At 41.5% G+C, this 22,333-nt stretch overlaps 1 protein-coding gene across 2 annotated transcripts in view; it reads right to left on the bottom strand.

Moving 5' to 3' along the window:
• DAAM2 (dishevelled associated activator of morphogenesis 2) overlaps positions 1-22,333 on the bottom strand; it is a gene marked incomplete at its 3' end in the record, with an annotated part of 119,122 nt that overhangs the window by 21,076 nt on the left and 75,713 nt on the right. The window contains exons 14-17 of one of the 2 annotated variants that reach the window (XM_081998231.1): positions 15,775-15,882; positions 13,072-13,104; positions 9,527-9,633; positions 633-717 (exon numbers count right to left, since the gene is read on the bottom strand). In XM_081998231.1, coding sequence (XP_081854357.1) covers positions 633-717; positions 9,527-9,633; positions 13,072-13,104; positions 15,775-15,882 — 333 coding nt within the window. The remainder of the gene's footprint in view (positions 1-632; positions 718-9,526; positions 9,634-13,071; positions 13,105-15,774; positions 15,883-22,333) is intronic. The other variant, XM_081998230.1, reaches the window with a different exon arrangement.

Below are 22,333 nucleotides of genomic sequence, written 5' to 3'. Positions count from 1 at the left end.
GCATCATCTTTCACCCTCTATAAATGGGAGAAACAGGGCAATGGCTGTTAAATTTTTTTTTTTTTTCCCCACAAGCTATGCAGTGAACCAACTGCAGGGCACAGAAGTCCCCAACTCCCTTTCTAACTGTTCTAGTTAGAATGCACGATACCTTCTAGTCCTGGCTCTAACCATTGACCTACATGGCCTGGTTCATGACATTTCCCAATGAAAAAGCTATAGGTAGAGAAAGGACATTAAGAAAAAGGAAAAAGAAAATAAGAACAACAACAGAAAAAAACCAGCAGTATAAAGAAGAGATAGGAAAAATTACAGAAAAGTCACAGGTGAAAAGAGAGTATGTGAAAGGCAACCTCGTATCAACTGTAAACATGCATATTTTGCATAAAGATGAGAAAACTGTTACAGAAATCAACCTGATACAAATACACTTACATGAGGGAGGTATAGTTGACAACACTGGGAGCAATACTTTTCTCATGCTCCCATGTGCAGTTCCACTGACATGATAGGGCCAAGTTTACATCTGCAGACATACCAGCAGGGCCAGCACACATATCCACTTACTCAAGGTGAAAAAAAGGCAGTGAAGGACATAAGAATAAGATTTATCTGACTGTAACCTTTCTCACCTGCTCAAGCATATCTTTTGCTAGGTCTTCTTGTTCATCCATCTTCAAGATTGCTTGTCTGATTTCTTCATTAGACAGCTTCAGCCTTTCAACAGTATAAACATTGTACCATTAGTGCAAAGCCTAAGTGACTCAGTTCAGAAAGTAGAAAGCCTGAAAAGCTGCACTAAAAAGGCACAAAAGAACCATGGGAAGCTCCACTGTGAAGCTGCTATTTTAGGCCATGCAGTAAGATGAATGAATCAGTTCCAAAGGCAGAAATTTTTCTAGATCATATATTTTCATCCTGTTCAGCTAATCAAACACACATGAAAAATTAGATGTTGATTAAGAACAATCAGGTCCTCATAGATCAAAAGTGCTTCCAACTTCCCCCATATCCGATACCTCCCTCATCAAGTTATTTTGCAATAGTAAACCCCTTCAAATCCATGTGAGTTGTAAGTGACTGTGAGCCCACATAACACCCTGGCTTGTGAATATTAAAGGATCTCCCAGAGTAACAACTAATGGGACTGATCTTTCCCTTACAGATCTGAGAAAAGGGTTTCTTTTAAGAATACTGGTTGTGCTAGGTAAGCTCACTCTGTCAGCAGCCACAGGAGGAAGGAATTGACAGCATCTACATATCCGTGTTTCATATCCAATATTAAACAAGTTCTGAGAACAAGAGCTTATTAATAGTATTAAATTACACTCTCCTTCCCACTTACTCCTGTCCATCTGTGTGCAATGAGTAGGGGTCATCAGTTACAACGAAACACAAAAATCAATAAAAAAAACCCTTTCAAGGTCTCCACTTGAAATCCAGAGCAGACCAGGAAGAGTCAAAATTTGTGATTACTGAGAGGTTGTTTGATAGACACATGAAATTAACTTGGTGGTTCTCAGTGCAGATGTTAACAAACAAATGCACAAGTGACAAATTCTACCCCACCACCCCTAAGCCATGACACCCTCATCAGTCATTTCGGGAGAGGAGGACCACAGGAACCATAAAGGAAAGGCTATCCACAAGAAAATCTCGGTTTTGGGACTGAAACAGGAAAGCGTGAAAAGAAATACTTGAGGAGTGAAGTCTGCAGTTGCCATGGCCCTTCTACAATGAAGGCAATTAATTAACAGTAGAAAGAGAAAATGCAAATATAAATGAGAGACAGGCTGATGCATGAGGCAGAATGTTTTTGTCTTCAGCACTAAGAAATTCCATGCTGAAATTTCACATTGCTATTGCCATTTGGATGGAATCATATTTTTGGAACTAGGTAAAAGCAAAAGAGCGAGCTTTATTTTTACAGACAGGAAATATTACTAAATCTAAGAAACTTAAAACATTTTAATATTGCCCAATATAACCAACAGCTGGAAACTAAAATATGAATCAGCAGACATTCAAAAGCTTTTAAATATCACACCTCTTAACTAATTACTCTTACTCTGCTCCTAGCTGGTCATCGTGTCTGCTTTTGAGAAGGAGGGCAAACTGATACCAGCTAAGTAAGATAAGGCTACTGAATTTCCAGAAAAGCTACAGAATTGGGCCATGCTTGGATGAGCTAGAAGTATTAGAAGTTTTACAATGAAAAGGCTAGAAAAATTTTACTTCAGGTCATCAGTTTGATTCAGGATCAAACCAACAAACCTCAGTACATGGAGTTCTGCAAAAGTTCTACAGTCTCCATCAGAAAAGTGAAGCGTTTCTTTTGACTTTAATAATCACGGATTGTGAAGTCCATCATTGCGTGACCCGGAATTGATCAAACCCTCCGGCCACATGAGGGCTGAGAAGCATATTGGTGGGTGTGGGCCTTGCTCCTAGCAGACGCATATGCACATGCCCAGACAACTTAGTGAGTGCAGTTTTTAAATTGCTACATTTTGTTGGTTATTTTTCCTTTAAAGAGCACCTTTACATTTTCCAGAGTCTGGAGTCTGCAGATTAGCTGTATCTTGTGACACAGGCACACAGTCTGTCAGAGGGGATGCAGTAAGCCAACCCATGAACACTAGGGTGGGTTTGTGTTTTTGTTACCACTTTCACAGAAGATAAAAAGAGGGAGGGTGAGTTTTGTGTTTTTTTCCATGCAAATAACTTGAGCAATTACTACACTGACCACCCCATTACACAGTGCAAGTCTCTGTGTGTGTGTTTGGGGATGCAGTAAACAGAACCAAATAGACAGGTTTGAGGTACATCAACACAACAGAAGGTGTAGCGCGTATTATTGCTGATGTTGTTCTGTCCAGGAGCCCGAGGACTCCAGGCTCCTCTGTTTGCTGCCATTCATCAGCACTAAATACCCTTTAAAACATCTTCTGTTCAAAAATAATTGAGAGCCCCAAGGACAGACAGTTACACAAACACTTTGATTTCTTGGATGATTCTGTGCCCTGCCATCAGCAGAAAAACATCTGGCTTGAATGGTTTAGCCCACAGTAGAGAGGAGCAGAAAGCTTGCCAGCCCCCTGCTGAGAAGCAGTTTAACTTAGTCACTTACAGGCCTGTAATGGGGTCATGGTGCCTGCAGGTGTGCATCCTAGATTATTACCAATCCAACTATGTACAGAAGGATTTACAGCAAAACTATCTTACTCTTCCAAAGTAGGCTTGTTCCTCTTCTGGGGCAAGACACATTTCAAGAGCTGTAAGCAACAACAGCACAAAACAGGGATCTTCCCACTTAAAAACTGGCTGAATAACTAGTCAAAGAATTGTTAATCAAGTGAGTCTCTTGTATTTTCAAAACTCATGCCCAGCCATGCAGTAGATCTTAAAGATGGCCAGCAGTAATGTGAAACAGATGTGCTGCTTTTAAACAGAAACAGGTGAACTGATTAAAGAGGAACTTAAAGCAGATGTGTAAAATCTTTCCAGTTAGAACTGAATAGAGGCATCCCTCAGATCCCAAAACTCATATGGGACAGACAGCAAATTAAAGTGGAATTATGGCCCAAAAATTGACACTACAGAAATTACATTTCAGTATCTATTGGAAAGTCTGCAATGGCTTTCTTACAAGCTTTGCGGACCAGGCACTCTTCCCCAGCTGCTGGAGACAACTCAATTCGGAACAGTGTATGATTCAAGCTGTACTCTCTCTGCCTTACACTTCCCCAAATCACAGATCCTGGCATCAGAACTCAGGAAGTAAATGTGACCAGAAGAAAACACTGCCCCTTTTCTCAACTGCAGCACATTCATTCACAGCGCAGATACTGACTGTTTTTTGTTCAACAGCAGCCTGACACTGGTCAGATGAGGAAGTAAAAGGATCTTTACTGAAAATACTCCCTCCTTCTTTCCTCACCCGTACATCTGGTGGCAGCATATGGAAGTCTAACTGCTTGAGTCATCTTCAAGCAATGTTAAAGCTCAACAAGTACCAAATAACTTCTGATATGGTACTTAGTCTGCCTCCCTCCATCCCCTCCGGCTTCATAAATAATCTCTATTGACTCTGTAGAGTAATTCATCACTAATCTCCCCAGGACACCTCGGCTGATTTAACACCAGCTTCACTTGCAGACATCAAGTGGTTTATTGTTTCGTCCTATTGGAGAAAGCCGTCAGCCTGACTCTGAACATGCCTGGGAGACATGTTGCAGTTTTACATCAACTTCCCGTACAGACATCCAGTGCTCGTTCATTTTTCCTCCTTAAATATACCCATTGATTTAACTCATAGTAACCTCCCCCCTTCATTCCTCCCTCCCATGGATCAAAGCAGAATACTTGCTACGCATTAACCAGTGAGTTACTTCATGGGCTTGTTCCTTGGATCTTGCTTAGCTTTTGAGAAAGAAGCATGCTTCCCTACTACCAGAGAATGCAGAATTTTGTCGCAGCTACATTAAGCTCCCATACCACAGGGACCACAATCCCACTCTTCCTTTTACTTTGGAGAAGGGGACTGATATCATGTATCAAGGCCATTTTCTACCTGAAACTGAACCAAACCCCAGTGCTTCCAAAAGATGCCAACAGTAGTAGCTGTGACAGTGAGAGGCACAGACTGATACTTACCTGCATCCTAAGGCCACTTTGTATAGCTCACCCAAATCTTAGCTTTTACTGACTGCAGAGTTCTCCATCTCCACAACTCATTTCACACAGGCTAAGAGTGAATTCAGTCCCAAACTTTGTGACTGGGACATAATCCTTTTCTAACTTCTGCGTTCTCCTAAGGCTCTGTACAACTGCCAAGCTGCAGGCTGTTAATATCTATGTTTTGGGAATACTCATTGTCACTACTCCATAAAGGTAGGAAAATGAGATGTTTTCCTGCTCTCAGAAGCAGTATTCAGGAGTCAGGCTGGTCTAACTGCATGTTCACTCAGAAGACAGAAAGATGCAGCCACTCTTTTCACATCCTCTTACCTGCCAACTCACCTCGTCAGTGAAGAAGACAGTGCCTTAACCTTTTGGGGACAACAGTTGGGACATTTTACCAGGTACATCTTACACCATTATATGGTGTATGTTGGGAAAAACATGTTGGGAAAAAAATCCACCAGTGCCTTTTCAGCCCTTCACATTGAAAGCATTCTGCCAAGTACATAAACAAACAGGCTTTTCTTTTCCTCCTTCAGAAAAAGCTAGAAGTGACCAACCCATTTTGCATCCAAATACTGTCATTCTCCTACCAAGAAGGATCTGCAGATGGCTGTCTTTCTGAGCCAAGCAGGGCAAAGCAGGGCCAAACTTGGGAGTCCCCAAATTACAGTGACATTGATGAGGCAGTGGTTCATCTTTTATCACAGCCCCACCTACTAGTTCCTTGTTGTGATCTAAGACAGGATAGCACTGACATGTTCAGTTTAAGCTTGGGGTTTACCATACTTGGAATAGCAGGTAAAGCCATTGATTGTGGACCTTAACTTAAAACCAGAAAATCTCTCCAGGAACCCAGGAGGCACTGTTTATTGCCTAGTGTTTTTCAAGGCAGCGCACTGAGGAACTGAACTGCTGAGTCCAATGAACTGTTTCTGTATCAGGATATGATCTGTACCTCAAAATATCATACTGCTTGGAATCTACCTTATGTTCACCAATACAGTGAACACTGTATTGTCACATGGCAGAAAGGCACACAGGGTCTAGGGGCACAGCAGAGGCAGTACATAGAGACTGACACTGGCTGAATAGTTTGTCCTCTTCATGTCTGCACTGAAAGGGTTTAGAAGCACTGAAAGGGTTTAGAAGCACTGAAAGGGTTTAGAAGCACTGAAAGGGTTTAGAAGCACTGAGGAAGCACAGTTATGCGAGAGAAATACTAGGTCTCCTTAGTATTCTGGTTGGAAATGTTGCACAAGTCCCTTTTCTTCTCCCTTATTGATAGAAGTTTAAATTGACAATCGTGAAAGACACAAATATTTGGTAAAGCTGCCTGCTAGTATCTATCTACTGTCATATTCACAGTTAAAACTATTTTTGTGTAGTCAGATTCTGCCTTCTGCCACTACTGGTTTAATGACATGTTGCTAGCACTCCTACTGTTCCCAGCCTCTTGAGAGGGTTACTGCTGACTAGCTGGGCCACAGGAATAACACACACATCTCAGAACACTGACAAAATGATTTTGCTGGAATTCATGCAAAATAACGTGCACAAAAAAGTTCCGTAAGCATACGTTCAGATGTCTTCTGAGCAATGTATCTCATAGAACTGGATCTCTCCAGAGCATTTCACAGAGCAAGACAGTAAGCGATACATGTCTTAGGCATGTTCTGCAAGGACCATTTAATGTTCTGCAAGAACATTTAAAGATATGGTACAACAAAAACACTAGAGCAGGGAAAATACTACCCGTTACTTAAGTAATGGAGGCAGGGAGAAGCCATACTAGTGAGCGGGGTCAGAGAAATTTCCATCTGCTAGGTGAAAGCAGGGAAACACAGGGATCTGGGATGACTCTTCCAGACCACACAAGTCTGACAGTAAATCTCCAGCCTGGTGGAAACCGAAGACATCAGGAAATTCATGAGGGATAGCAGATTTCCAGTGTGACAGAAATAACTGCATGTTGGAAACACTATTAAGAAGGCCAGATTTGAAGCTGGTGGGCGCCTGGACTCACCACAGACATATGGTTCCATGGCCTGCTTGAATTATGGCCTACTGGAAATACTGTGAGATAAACTGATCTTGTGCCTATTCAAACCTTTACAGTCGGCCTATGGGACAGAGGTTCATTTTGGATCCATCAGACTCCATTAAACAAGGACAATTACAACCTTCCACTGCAGGAAAACTGAAAGATGCTGCTATCAAGTAGTTGAAATAGAGCTTTTTTTATGAAAAGAGAGATGAGAATGAGGAGGAAGGCTTATGAATCTGTTAACTGTCAGCAAAAAGCAACTATCAATTCAATTTTCACCTCTTTTCAGTCTACCATCCTCCAGTCTCTCTGCAAAAGAAAGTAAGAGGCATCTATTTCTCACTCTAGCTAGATTTTGGCTTGTTGGACCATATGAAATATGAGCTCTGCCTGACCCCTTCTAACACAGTGTTAGTAAAACAAAAACATTTGAGTAGTGGAGGGAAAGAAAACCCAACCCATGCAGCTATTTTACTTTAAAGGACACGACAGTTTAGTGTAAACAAAGGGGGAATAAACTACAGGGATATATGCACAGCAAGAGTCAATTGGAAACAGCTGTTGGCAAATACTGTGGCAACCTGAAAGCTGGGGCTGCAGTTCAGGGTTGCACAAACTCTTTGTCACCAGTTTTAAATCCCCTCTCATTGCACGTGTGTGCACACCCACATGCACACAGGTGTAAGGTGCGCTGCAGGAGCAGCAAGGGCACGGCATCAGCCAGAGATGATTTGGCTGGGGAGTCTCCCTCCTTCAGGGTTTAACCTAAAGGAGGAAGAAATGGGGTAATGAAAAAAACTGCACAGGGGTTTTAATTATTGTCTGCAGCCAATCCTCCCAATTGCTGTCTTGAATAATAGAACCATATAAGCACAAAGAGCAGAAAAAGGCATGAATGTAGAGGTGCCATTTTATCTCCCAAAGATTTTGCTTTTCAGGTTGCATTTAAAAGGGAAGTTTGGGGAACAATAGCAATCCTGGGCCAAGCTCTAAGATATTTCTGATATCCTGGGTGTAATACTATCTGTAACAAACATTAATGATCTAAGCCAGTGATAGCCTTGGTGACTGGTGTTTCCCATAGTGCAGTGAAGTTAACAGGGCACAATGCAAACTGGCAGGCTCCTTAGGGACAGTGAGCTCCAAATCTTTATCATCCACGTTAGGCCTGCTAACAGTAACACCAGGGTATTTCCTAGTGGAGACGTTGACAGTCACAAAACACAGCTTTCCACCTCTGGTTTGAGTCCAGACTAGCAGCTTGAGGTGGACTGGCTTCATGGTACACCTGGAGCAAACACACGCTGTGTACCCTGAAGTTCATGCTTCAGTGCCACTTTGCTGGAGGCAGAAGAAGGGAAGACAAACCACAGAGACTGTCCTTTCTCTTTCTCTCACCATTTAAAGAGAATTCCTCTTAGGTAAGAATGGGCCAGACTTGCACGGCAGAAGAGGTGAATGGTTAAAAAAATGTACTGGTGCTGTCCACACTGCTTTTGTTTTGGAGATAGAAGATTTTTACGAATAAGTATCTAGTGCCATACCAAGTCATGGACCACCTTCCTGGATCCTCCTCAGCCCAACCACCTGCACACATTATGTTACCACTTTCAGGAAATGTTCCACCTGGTTACATGAGTTAATCTGAACCCCAGACACATTTTAGCTGGTCTGTCAAACAGCATGAAAATCCTGTTGCCCCTATGTCTCCCCATTCCTCTGCCCCAGCCTGCAGTCAGCTGCCAACACCAGCAAAGACATGCGTTGGCAACTGCTGCAGAGAGAGAAATGTAAGACTTCCCTCAATGCTGGTTTGGATGGTGGGGGTCCTGCTGACATGCAGGCTAATGCCACATAAGTAGCATAATGAGAGCCTCCGTGGGTTTCACTAAGCAATGGAAAGAACTCACTCCAGTCCTGGTGGTCTGGCTACAACTTTGCTTTTGACTGTTAGCTTGGTAGAGCAGACAAGCAGTCACATCCATATGAACCCACATTTTCTACTGATCAATGAAAGAGTTTAATTGTTCAGTACTGCTACAGCTTTCCCAGGTTCTGTCTCCAGCCCTGATGTCCCTCCTCTGGTAGGAAAGGCAACTTTCTCAGGTGGATCAGTGTCAGCACAAATTTGATATTTAGTGAGAGACATCCAGCCCGGTACTCATGTTGGTAAAAGGACATGAAAAGCATATAGAGGGCCCTGATGTCACAGCAGTTGAAGGCATTAGTCATTGCAGGAGCATGCAAAGGCAACTCTTGGCTTCCAAAATATAACTTACAAATACCAGACCTAAATTCTTGAATATATCTTCTTACATTTACCACTTCTCTCACCAAGAGTCAAAAATGACAAAGATGAGCATCACTCTCAGCTCTGCTGTATTCCAAGGAGATGCTCAGAGCAATATTTAGAAAGAATCACACAGAACAGAGACAAATGACATACACAGAGCATGGGGGACACATCACTTAGAGTGAAGTGTAAGCACTGCCAAAGAGCTGCTTTCATCTACCTATGAGTATTGATAGTTTTCTGGTGATGAGCCTTCAAATACATCCTGGTGTCTATCTGTTTAATGCACAGAATGTGCACGTGCATATGTTTATTAAGTGAGCTAACACTTCAGAAATACATGTGCTTTTATGACACTGCAAGAGAGGTTTTTCTGAAGCTGTGCAGGTATTAGACAGCAGGTCTAGCTGGGAAAAGAAACATGTCCATTTGTTTCATTCCATCCTCTTTTGCCTCTGCATTGACCATGGCATACCCTGTGAGCTAAGGCTTAGCATACTTACTTGGAAAGGAGAATTACACAATTCTGGGCCCTCCGGCCATCAATCACAGAAAGCTCTTTCACCTTTCGTGTGGACAGGTAAAGGTCTTCTGTTGAACCCATCTCTTTCTGCATATAATTCAAAAGGAAGGAAAAACAATTAGTATTATGTTTCTCACCCAAGACTGATAGACTTAGCTGAGTGTAATGAACAAAACCCATTCCAACCTGGGAAAATCCACCCACATAGTGTGAAAAGGAGACATGAAGGGCAGAAAACATGTAGGTAGATCCTGTATTATTAGACAAACAGAAGTCATTCATTACCACCCATGAGATCATCTTTGATTCCAAATACTGAACCTGATTCTGACCTATTGGATTCACTCTACCAACAGTTATGTTATGTTAATGTGTGAAACTGGCATGACTGGAAAATCGGGCACATTATGGTAAAGCCCACTGATATCACAGCATATCCTTCAGCAGATGCCTCCTGCAGGGGTTACACAGCATTCTTGAAAGGCCGCCACTGGACCAGCCGAATTTATATTGTACGAGAGATGCAAACAGTAGCACAAGATGGCATTTATCTTCCTAAATATATGTTACTAAATGGTCTAAAACTAAATCTACATCTGAACTATGCTCTCTTTTTTTAAATTAATACCTTTAATCATACAGAAACTACCCTTTTTCAAAGTTCTCTGTATATCCCCATTGCCAAACTCATCACCTGGAAAAAACCTGGAAAATCCCCATCCAAATGTTTGTCACAGCACACAGAAAGAAACTATTTGCAAACCCAGTCTGACCATCCAGCAGTCTCTGTCTTCTTGTCCCTATCACTCTGACACATCAGAGTCATAGGATTTGTTTCACTTCCAGAGATTGACTTTCTGTAGTTATCTTTTAATACAATTTGTTAGTGGGGAGTAGAGGTAATGATAAAAGGTGTTAATCCTGGGTAATAGCTCTCTAGTTACCAACAAAGAAGATGGAATTGGAAACAGGACAGTTTTCATTTTCCTAGCTGACTTCTGCTGGAACCTCTTCAAAAATGCTTTTCCATGATATCCATATTGTCACGCCTTGAGATTTTGAGATTTACCAGTATAACCTAGCTTTGAATGCACCCATCAAATTAGCAACGTGACTTCTTTCTTAGGACATAACAGCAAGCATGCTGAGTCAGATCAAAAGGTCCATCTCCCCCAGTATCCTGTCGCTCAGAGTGGTCAACAGCAGATACCCAGGGAAAGGTGTAAGATCATGGCAAGCATACAGTGGTGCTTCCCAGAATTCACTCCCAGGACTCAAGGTTCTGCAGCTCAAGGCTTACTTATATCAGCATGACTAATCCACTCCAAGAGATTTTGACACCCAAGTATTTGAGAGTTAAATGTAAATCATAGATTCATATTGCTAGTTGTCATTTGAGGTCTTGGTACAATCAGCTACAACGAGCCTGTGTTACTCCTGGAAATACAAAGGATTCATACAACCACATCCCAATGTGCTGCAGTGAGCCACTACCAATACTAACTGGCATTTATAAGCAGGTACAATGCACCATCTGAAGACATACACACAATAGTTCTGCTGGATGTGCCTGAAGTGTCTAGCTTGGCAGAAAAAAATTGCAACATAATACATCGAATAGTGTTTCAAAAAAAGCAAAAAAATGGGCATTGGGCAAGTTTATTATTTCTGAGAGAATAACTAACAATACCAAAAGCATGGCACCCCCAGTATAATCTGGCATGTAGAGATGTCAAAGTTTTCTTGAGTTTCCTCAGTTTGTGGGGAGGAAGACAGGGGCACGGGGAGATAGGCAACTACTGAAGGTAAGAAAGGTACTTGTTGGTCTGTGCTCTTGGTTTAAAAGCTTCACTGTCCCTCACAGTTTTCCCAAGGAAAAAAAGACAAATTATTTCAGAATTTGGCTGTGTATGTGGGGTGGGGGTTTAGATGGCTTCCCCTAAAGCCATGCAGCAGGGATTGGTATTATAGCCTCCATGCCATTTCCAATTCCCCAACCCACAAGGTTCAACAGAGATGAATAACATGAACTCTTCAGATGTGGCCTGCTCCTTGGTCATAAGGAGTGGGCTAGTCTCATCTAAAAATATATTCTCTTCAACTCATATTGAGGAGAGAGATATTTATAGATACTTGGAGTTGTGTGTAAGCAAAAGCACATGAAGCCTCAGGTTTTACTGAAGCCAGATTGCAAACTTGTCTGAAGGAAAACAGATTGCATATGGGCTATCTGCATTTTCGTAGACACAGAAAGAGGAGCAAGGGGGCAGTAGTGAGTAGCTTTTGTGAGATAGGGCAAGCACACAAAGCAAGAATAGTTGGAGCTGTTGTCAACCTGACAGACAAGATCCCTAAGTTTTATCCCATCATTCTTTACCAACTTTCTATCTGGGATAGCATTATGTTATGTGCTTAAAAGACTATTTCAGATTTGAGATTTTAATTGGAAATTCAAAAATCAACTAAAATTTTAGTGCTGGAATGACTAGACATGTGGAATGTGTTCATCATATTGCTGCCCTGTTTCAAATACAGTTTAATTTTGGTTAGCTGCAGAACTCGTGGTCTGGTACCATGGCAGCACCTTAGGTTCTAGTTATTATCAATACTTTAGCAAACAATTTCTACCATATTGACATGTTTCATGGTGCACGCTGCCACAACGAATGCCAGTAAACGGCCCAGAGCCATGTGTTAGCCTCACAAAGTGGCAGAGGTCCTGACTAGACTTTCCAAATACAGTTCCCTGAGCACTCATAGTGAGGACTACTTTCTTCTGAAACTACCACAGACACTTGAGATGACATCTGTGCAACCCTCTTCTGAGAGCATTGCTCTTCCCAAAAGTGTTGCCAAGAGTTTTGCTTAAGATGATGAATAAACTGAGAGGTAGTCAGTTTGAAGACATGCAGGCAGCGTGATATGTCTTAATCTAAACATTATTTCAGTCTTTTTCTGAACGTTCTGAGTCTGAAATGAAGTAGGCTTTCCCTCAGTCTAACTCTTCCGCTCCTCAGCTGGCACAAATCCTTCTGCCCAGCCAAAGTGCCTTCCGGTTCTACAGAAAGAAAAATTTTCTTTATCAGAAAGTCTGTGGCTAGTGAATACGTCTGGAGACTTCAGTACTGTCCAAAACAGATGGACCACAGATGGGTACAGTGGGATTGAAGGCTTCCCAAGAGCCCTTTTTGTTCTCCACTAGAGAGACTGTTACTTTGGTTAAGGAAGAGTTTATGATCCCTTTGTCCCTGGTCTTTTTCCTCAGGATCATCAAAAAGGGGACTACAGACACCATCAGAAACCATGGTGAAGTTGTAGCTAAGTGAAAGAACAGGAACTACTTCCTATTGCAGAGCTAATACAACTAAAGGAATTTTTTATACCACCTACCCCACCCAGAAAGTGGAAGTGCAAGGGCATATGAAAGAGTAGCATGAGATGAGTCATGACCCCAGAATGGCATGGTGCAGGACTTCACCTTCCCACATGCTGCAAGAGGATCAGGAGGCAGACAATGATACTCACCTGCTTACAGGAGGAGGGGTTAGTTAGCAGGTCCTATGCAGGCAGCAGCCGCAAATAACGAAGAAGGAAACATGCCAAAAATTAGTCACAGAGAAAGATACCAAGTTTAACAAGGCAGCTAAATTCGGACACACACTGTTTTCTAAGAAAATAAAATGCTTAGCAAGTAATACTAACACAGATGGTTCAAAGGTATTTTAGCATTTCTTTGCATATTTTAATTCAGCAGCTGTTGGGGAACTAAGAGTTCGAGGTCTTTTCTGAAAAGAATAAATTCAGTCTCCAAAGCATAAATCTCTTCAGTCTTGAAACATTAACTAGGATAATGCTTAAATACCTTTACAAATCTAGTCTGGAGCCTTAATGAAAGAACTGCCAAGGTTAAAACTTGAGGGTCAGTTCTCTTCTCCTGATGCACAGGCACAGTTTAGTAAAAACTTATTTCAATGGCACATTATACCCTTTAAGAACTTACAGCCAAGTATTTTGAAAGCACTCTGTAACCACCAAATAAGCCTTATAGCACTAACTGGGTGACAGACACCAACTATTTCACAACATACTCCATACTCCAGGAAAACACCAGATATACTGAATCAAAAGGTCAATATTAGACAGTAAGCTTGAAGCACAGTCAAAAGACAAGTGTAAGAATTCTTGGTCCAGCATTCTGTACACTGGACAATCCTGCTTTCCCTCATAGCCACCAAAACCAATACACTGGGCTTGAGAGAGGAGAAGAGACCCATTGTCATTAAAAAAATGAAGAAAAGCTGTTTAATGTAAATGAAACTGGAAAAAATATGAAGATTATGTTAATAACAGAAAAGAAAGAAATTTCTTTATTTGTACTCATTCAACATTTCAGATGCAAAAGAGCAGGGCTTTGCGTTGACATTTTTCTTTAGAGACATTTGGATGGAGTTTAAAAGTCACAAACCCAGGGTAAACACATACTTGGCCAGAGTGGAGTATTTCCAAAAATAAAAGAGGAGAAAAGACTAAGTATGAATCAACTGGAAAAGTTCTCATAAGCTTTTGATTCAAAAGCAATTTTGGTTGCCTGGTCTTTAAAAAAAAAAAAAAAAGAAAAAATTGATGAGGACTTGTTAATTGGAATCCAGTTCACATTGGAGTGAGTATGGATGAAAAAGAAAATATTGTGTGAAGTAATAACAATGAAATATTTAAGGGACACCCCCCCCCCAACCCTTCAGTGAAAGCTGGAAGGGCAGCAATACACCTAACTACACAAAAACACGAGTAGCTTACATAAGTGATATTCTAGTGTCTGGAGCCACTGTCATAAAGTGTGTTTAACAAGGATGGAAGAGAACTATTCTGAGACCCATGGAGGTCACCCTGAGATGATGGCTCCATTCCAGTGGGCAGGGGTAAGGGTCAGGTTACTTTATGGTTGAATAGGCCAGGCTGCTTTTCAGTAACACAGCCATAAATATTATGATTCTAACTGAGAGTCGGCAGACCAGGACGGCTTTGGATTTTGGGCCCAAAGGAAGCAAGGCTTTGCAAGGTCATTTCTAGTGAGGAAGCTGCAGTGTTTGCACCAAAAACATTGTAATGGCACTCTGATGCTGCAGTGGCTACTCATGTGCATAGATGAGTCTGGCTGCTTGCAAGACAACTGGGAGCTCACCACCATAGCTAAGCTGTTGGCACAAGGTCTAAATCCAGTCTTGGATGAAACTCACTGAAGTTTCATGTGCCTTTCTTCCCCTCTGTGAACTAAGTTCTTGTTTCAGGGAATATGATTCACAGAAAGAGAGAGGGACCCACTGAAACACGAACAGCTATTTGCAGGAGCAGAATGAGAAATGAAATCTCATCATGCAACATTCTCATCATCACATTCTTCACAGTTCAAGTTGGGATGCTTATCTATGTGGCTGTGAACTAGTAAATCAGAAAAGTTATTCTTTAGGTTTATTGGATTAGACAGAAAAATCATAAAGGCTGCTTATGGCAATCATGTCTGTGTCTGCTACCAAAACTTAAGAGCAATGATCCAGTTCTGCAGAGTACCAAAGATTGAATTTCTCCAAACATATTCCAAAAGCAAAGGAAAGCTGGGGGAGTTCAGGGAGTGCAAGTACAATCCCTCTCCTGCTAAATCTCATTCAGCAAAGACAGACAGATTGAAGGTGACTTGCTTTCCAAAAAACAGAGGAGGAAGAAAAAGATTCTGATAAATGGCTGCTTTTAAAGTATGCTGTTTGCATTATAATCTGTAATTCAGACAGTTTCTGTCACCTAGCCAGTTGTGTCAGTTGACCGTTCAGACAAAGCAAAAGACAGCTAATTCAGTCACCTTGCTCAGTACTCAGGCAACTACAGACTTTTCCTCTGGATGAATGGGAGAAAGAGAGAGATGGATATCAAGCATGAATGTAAAGCTCAAGAGCTTTTGGAAGCCAGTGGCTACTGAGATCAAATAGAGCATTACCTGTTGGGAGCTGTTGTCTCTCACAGCTGCCTACTAGTATGAAGTAGGTCAATAACAGAAGGTTACACTCTGCCCTTTATGTCCTCCCCACTTCTTTTGGTCTTGTGATTTTTTGAACAGTGGCAGAGCAGCAAATGATGCAGCCTGACTTCAGGTGGGCAAGGGCCCAGACCACTGTCGTATGTTCTTTCCTCCTCCAGAAATTCAAAGAGGACGAGGTGTGGAGAGTTCACTCCTACCTGGTGTCTCTGATATGCGGAGAACATCTTTTCAAAATCTTCTAGATCCAGCACCTTGAATGCCTTTAAATCATCAATTTCATTCCAGATTGTGCCATGGATCCTTTCCTGAAAGAAAAGGTCATATTTTAATGAGAAACCAAAAGTTTTTAGCTAAGAACATCCAATTCCATTTGGACAGATCATTCTCTCCTGCTCACTGGCCATATTCCTATGTACTACTGCTGTCATTTTAAAGGGCACGCTTTGTTTCAAGAGTCAAAGGAGAAAAAAAAACAGTGGTGTGGTTTGGTTTTGTTTTTTGTTTTTGCTTTTTTTTAAACATACTGAGTATTTTGTATTTTTCATCACAGCAAGCCTCTGATGAAAGGGCACATTCCAAGACTAGCAGACTACATCTCAAGCAATATCCATGATCCCACAGTATGTTTCCTTTCAAGAGTGGCCATCTGTCTAACACAATGATTGTGGTCATGCTGAAAGAAGTGTTACCATCATGAGGAAAAAGCTTAGGAAGGGCACTGATGCATGACAAACCCCAGACACATCTTCCCTTCTGCAAATTTTGCCAGGTTCTGTTGTAAAGCCCAAAGGGTGTGTGGTTTTCATTCTGCCTGCCTGTGAAAGTAGTTTAAGACTTTATTTTACTTTACTTTTAAGGCTCTGAGCCTTTGAAGTCTAATTGTTTCCCATTACATGATCTCCTCTGTCTACATGAGTTCCTTGTTGACTCAGATAGACACAAACTATACCCAGATCTCTGAAACACCATCATCTACACTAACTGGAAATGTTCACAACCCATTATCCTGAATGCCAGGGAATCTGTCTGGCTGATGATTAGCATGGAGGGAGACAGGCATAGACAACTCCTCCAACTTTGCTGTCCACCAATGCTGGACCAAATAAGCTCTTACAGTACATGAATTAGTTAATCAGCAGTCATCCTAAACTAGGCCTTGGGGTCTCCTACTGACATTCTCAGGACAGATGTCCTTGCCGGCAAAGACAACATGACGATTGAACTACCTTCTCCTTCCTTCTGACTGTGAAGGTGCATGTCGTGTGGGACAAGCTTTGGGCAATTACCCATTCAGAAAAGGAAAACTTGCTCTTCACACTTGACAACACTTGTCTTTCAGTTCATTTAGTTGATGAAGTGTACATTTATTGTACTTCATTAACTGGAAAAATAAGGAAGGTGTTGATTAAAAGAAAAAGGAAACGGACAGAAAGGTTTGTAAAAAGACCTAAGCGAACTCCAAGAGATGAAGGGCCAACAGATCACTGATGCAGAGAAAGCCAAGAACAGCAAGCAATAGCAATGAAATCCTCATACAGGCTCCAGCTCCGAAGTACCTGACTTGTACCTACACAGCAAGGTGTGTTAACACTTCATTATCAGAACTAATTATGAACAGGCTCTACTTCCCATTCACAGTCATCAAAGAAATGAGGGAAATGTGCTAAGCCACAAGGCTCAAGGAGCAAGAAAAAAAACTGATGGAAGGATGAAATGAGGGGGAAATAAAAGTGCGAAGTGTTCTGGAGGAAATTCCTGGCAGGGCAGACACTGTGGAGGAAAACCAACACCCTCCCTCTAGAGGCAGCCTGTGAGTGCCTGAGGGCAAGGAGGGGTGTCTGCAGTGCTATTTACAATGAGAGCATATATTAGATGGGAACAGCACCCATCCCTGAACAGGCTCACCAATATCATTGTGTCATTCCTTGCAATCAGTGTGGCTCTTCTTTCTATAGTAGGAAAAACATCATGACCCTGTGACTGTAACATGACAAACAAGTTTGGGAGGCTCATCTCAGCCAAAGGAATAGGAGACAAAGTTAATTTTAATTTTAAGCTAACCCTGGACTCTACTGCCAGTCTTAGCCAGAAGCATCCAGGCAGAGTGTTCATTCTCATTCAATTTCCAGTCTGGCTTTATAAACCTTGAATTATAAATCCTGAGGGATGCATTTGAACAGCAGAGCAGTTATCAGAGTTCCTCACTGTTTCAGGTTGTCCCATCAAACACTGAAATGGAAGAATATCTCTTGACAGGAGCCAGTGGACATAACTTCAGGAGCAGTACTTAAAGAGTCATCATTGGGATAGAGCCCTGAGGATGCCAAAAAGCTATATGTTGCGTTTGGCAGAAGGCTGGATGTGACTCGAGAGAGCTACTCATGTGAGTCTTGCCCATCTACCTGTCCGGCTGCAAAACTCTCATGGGAATGAAGTTTCCCCACACATGGCAAGAACAGTGAAAACATGCTACAGAATGGGCTAGTCTGAATTAATTGCAGAGGTGCCAGAACAGGCAGTTCTGAGACTCACAAAGGGACTACAGAGTAGTTCTCATCCATACTTCCCCAGAAAAACAACCCAAGGAAGTGACAGTGATTCTTATTTTAATTCAGATTCATTTCAAGACCCAGGCTGAATCTGGTCCTCTACAGGGTGGTTTGTATGCTACTTGTAGCAGAAAGACAAATTCCAATGCAGCACCCATTACAATGGTGTGCACAGAATTTTGACCCAAGGAACCCAATTTTAATGCTTAAAAAACAAACAGGCTAAACCGTCAAAGAAAAAAATGAGGCAGGCAGAGATATAAACAACCTTTGTTACACAAAACACTTGTAATGGGACTGTCCCTTCTATTTCTACCCTAAGCTCTGCCCTTGAAAACTTTCATGTTGCTGCCAGATAATTTCCTACGCTGAGCTCTTGCTACACAGTTATGGATTAACTGGCTGATAGTTCCTTGTCATCAGCCAGAGAGACTAAATGTTTTAAGAGAATCAGACTTGCATAATGTGGTTGCTATGATAAATGATTCCCTCAGCACCATAAAAAATATTTATGGTCCCTAAATAACAATTTAAAAATAAAGTAAATTCTTTATTTCTTCTTTCCTTTTTTCTCTCTCCTTAAAAAAAAAAAAAAAAAAGAAAAAAAAGAAAAGAGAGGTCACTTCATCTGATCTGTAACATGCTTTTCTCCCCATATTTATTTATTTATTCATTCCTTCATCCACAAGTCTTCCAAGATCTGTGGTTCCTCCGCTTTGCAAAGTCTTGGCCCCCTTTCAGAAGCAAACCCTATGAACTACATTTCCCAGTGTCCTCTAGCAAAATGGCAGTACAAACTAGGTAAGGAAATCTCTTATGAGAACAGATATTGACAAGGCATTTGCTCCATCAAGCTGTTTTTTTAGTTTGTTGCATTTGCTTACTGTAGCTGCTGCAATTATATCATTCCACCTTTGTAATGATGCCAAAATTGCTGAGAGACCCACCAAGATTAGAGTACGACAGTGTTTCATGGAGCTACAAATCATATCAAGCTGTCCTCTGCTACATGTAACAGATGATTTTATTTACCCTGAAAGAGAAATAGTGACACTCTTCAAGCCACCGAAGTCCATCATGCCTCAATAACCTCACAGCATGAGTGAAAACTTAGAGTACTTTGGGAAAACCTTTTATTTGTCCTGCAGGTCCAGAGAAACCATGGAAAACTCTTGAGTGTCCTGTGAATACTGGAGCAGGCAATCCTGTATATTAGTAGGTTAATACTTGTAAATATTAAGCATCAAAAAGTGAAGCAACTTAAAATTTTAATTCATAATTTGATTATGAATCTGAAAAAGGGATATGAACCGAGTGTTTTTTTCAGATTTCTTTCTTGATATCAGATCCTTTCCTCAATGTAAGAAAAATCTACTTTGACCAAAAATTGTATTTCTAGCATGTTTGTTAATTGAGACAGCTGTTTTGTCTCACTGTAGGACTAGGCACCACCAAGGCTATTATGAGTAGCTTCACACTGAGATTTTGTAGGAATCTTTCCATTAATTTTGAATCTCTGGCAGCAGTCCTGCATCATTGTTTGCCATGGTCCTCAGGCTGCTTTTAGGAAGAAAGTTCCAGCAATCAGAATCATCATTAACATTACAGAAATATTTTTTTTTAAATTAGTGTCAAAATGAACATTTTCTGTTTATGTGCTTGGTTTTTTTGTTTTGATGGTGTTTTTTTGTTTTGGTTTTTGGGGTTTTTTTGGGGTGTTTTTTTTTTTTAAATCCTGTGTGGTATGTAGAACAAATACCTTTCTTCTGAGACAATTTCACCTAGGTCTGTTTAGGGCTGGTGAAAGAAAGCCCTTTTCAGATCACTGACTACAGTCATTACCAGCCTGACTCTTAATGGGAAGCTGCTTCTCCAGCCGTGAGATAACAAGTAGCACAGTTGAAGGGTGAATTGATTTATTCTGATTAGCTCTTTAATAAATATAAACATATTGATTTGAAGTTATTATAGTAATACATACTTCCAGTGTGCTTGCAATCAGTCCATCATTTGGATTAACCATAAATGTCTGGTCCCTCCTCTACCTTGGGTGTTGTGTAAAATTCAGAGAGAGCAAACTCCACTTGCAGTCCAGAAACAAAGAAAGGAATCTTCCCAGGATATTACAGTGTTACATGCAATATCTTTTTCTTAAAACACAGAGATCCTTGGAACCAGCACTGCTGTAGTGCTGTGTGAATGGAATTCACAGACGATGCTACAGTGCTGTATGAATGGAGCTGTGGTGTGGAAGGCCCATCCATGCATCTAAACGGCTTTGCCACTGATCGTCAGCTCACATCAAAGCTAGTTCAATCTTTAATTCTCAAAGGAAATTAGTGGGTTGTTGGAGTTTCCTTGCTAGAAGCACAAATACTTTCCAGTCAAACCTTTTTTCGTGGTGCCCATGGGAACTGTGGACAATCTGTTATTGTCAACTGCTAAGAGTTTGGATGTATTTGATCATTCTCCTAACACCCAACAGCTCAGTCCTTTTCTTCCAAAGACCGTATCAACATTGGGAAAAAAGGTGACATATGAATTGCCCTGGAGAACAGTCTTGGTTCTGCTACTGAGAAAGTATATCGCAGACAAATCCCTCTTGGCCAGCCCTGTCCACACTCAGCCTCTGTTGGCTTTCTCTCACTCCCTTGAGGCAGGCTGCGTGGACAAAAAGGGGTTTGCTCTCATGTGGGCTGCCTCAGTCCTGGCCTCATCTTCACACTTACTTAAGAAAGCTTGGGGGAGAGACTCTGTACTAACTGCTTTGAGAAGGATGGTCTAAACTGTAGGCAGAAGTACCCAAGAGCTGGATAATGTATTTGACCTGGCTGCAGCCCTGGGTTTGTGTGCAGCTCTGTTTTCACCACTGTGTCGCATGGTGCAGAAATGCCTGGCTCTTTGCTAATTAGACTAATATTTTAACAAAGAAAAACATATACATTGTGTCAGATGTATTTTTCCTCAAAATGTTTTTGTGGGGAAAACTTGTATTCATGTGAACTGGAAGTTAAACCCTACCATGAACCACAGTAATACTATGGACACTTCCAGGCCTCAGTTTCCCACACTCAAAAACTCGAGATATGCTGCTCCCAGCCAGCGTATTTGTTGTGAGTCTTCATTCATTCAAGTATGGATACTTTGACAGTTCAGGAGAACACCACAGAAGTGCTGCAATGGTAACGAAAGGCAGGATGAGGCCATCCAACCCACTCGTGACTTTGCATTCAGAGGATTCATATCCATGTGAACAGAAAGAAAGTGCCTGGTACTGAAGCAGGGAATTTATGATAACTGATAAAGATGGCAAACATTTATCACCTCCTTCAGCAGTCAGTAGAATTAAATAATTCCATAACAAAGTGCAATCCAAATAACAAGGCAAGCCACTTGTGTCTGCACCACAACCTCTGCAGTTTTGCAGAGGACCTACTAGGTCAAAACGCTAACACTGGCAAACACCCCAAAATGAAGCCCCTACCCCTTTTCCCAACTATTCTGCTTTCCTCAAAATAGCATCTTTTACCCACGTCACCACCCAGGTCTTCAATTTTATTAGCACAGCTGCCTTCACTCCTAACCAGAGGGCAGGATAAGCCTACAGTTACTGTACACTAAACAGAAACACCTGTGACTCTCTCCTTTTCATATACATTCATATATATACATATATTACTTATTATTTCTTTTCTTCAGAGCACTAAGTCCCATGTTCTGCAAAGGAAAATAAATCCCTGTCCTTACATTCTCTCCCACACCCCCCACGTGGCTTTGACAGACAAGCACAGACGGTGCAGCAAATATTTCACTTCACTTCACTTTAAAGAAAAGGAGAGAGGGGGAGAGAGAATTCTTGTGGCATTCCAGAGGTCCCTGGACACTCATTCCAAATGCCGGAGTTGGGCCCTGGGTGAGTTTCAGTCTAAAAGAGAACCTGGGTTTCTAGGCAGCCATCCAAACTCAACACAGACACTTTTTTTCTTCCTAAATCAGTTTTTAAAAAAAATTAAGACCTAAAGAGAAGGGGCGGGGGGGGGGGGGGGGGGGGAAGAATGAAGAGAGAGAAGTGGAAGGGAAGGAGAGGCAACCAAGCTAGCAGAAAATGAGTGCCACAGCAAGAACCCAAGTCCTCTGTTTTTATTGCCAATTTGGAGTCATCATCAAGAGACAGAATTATAACCATGCAGGAAGGGCAACGTCCCTC

This window comes from Phaethon aethereus (assembly GCF_964289735.1).
Source record: "Phaethon aethereus genome assembly, chromosome: 3".
Lineage (NCBI taxonomy): Eukaryota > Metazoa > Chordata > Aves > Phaethontiformes > Phaethontidae > Phaethon > Phaethon aethereus.
Note: the sequence above shows the minus strand (reverse complement) of the source record. Positions and strands in the feature narration are given on the sequence as shown.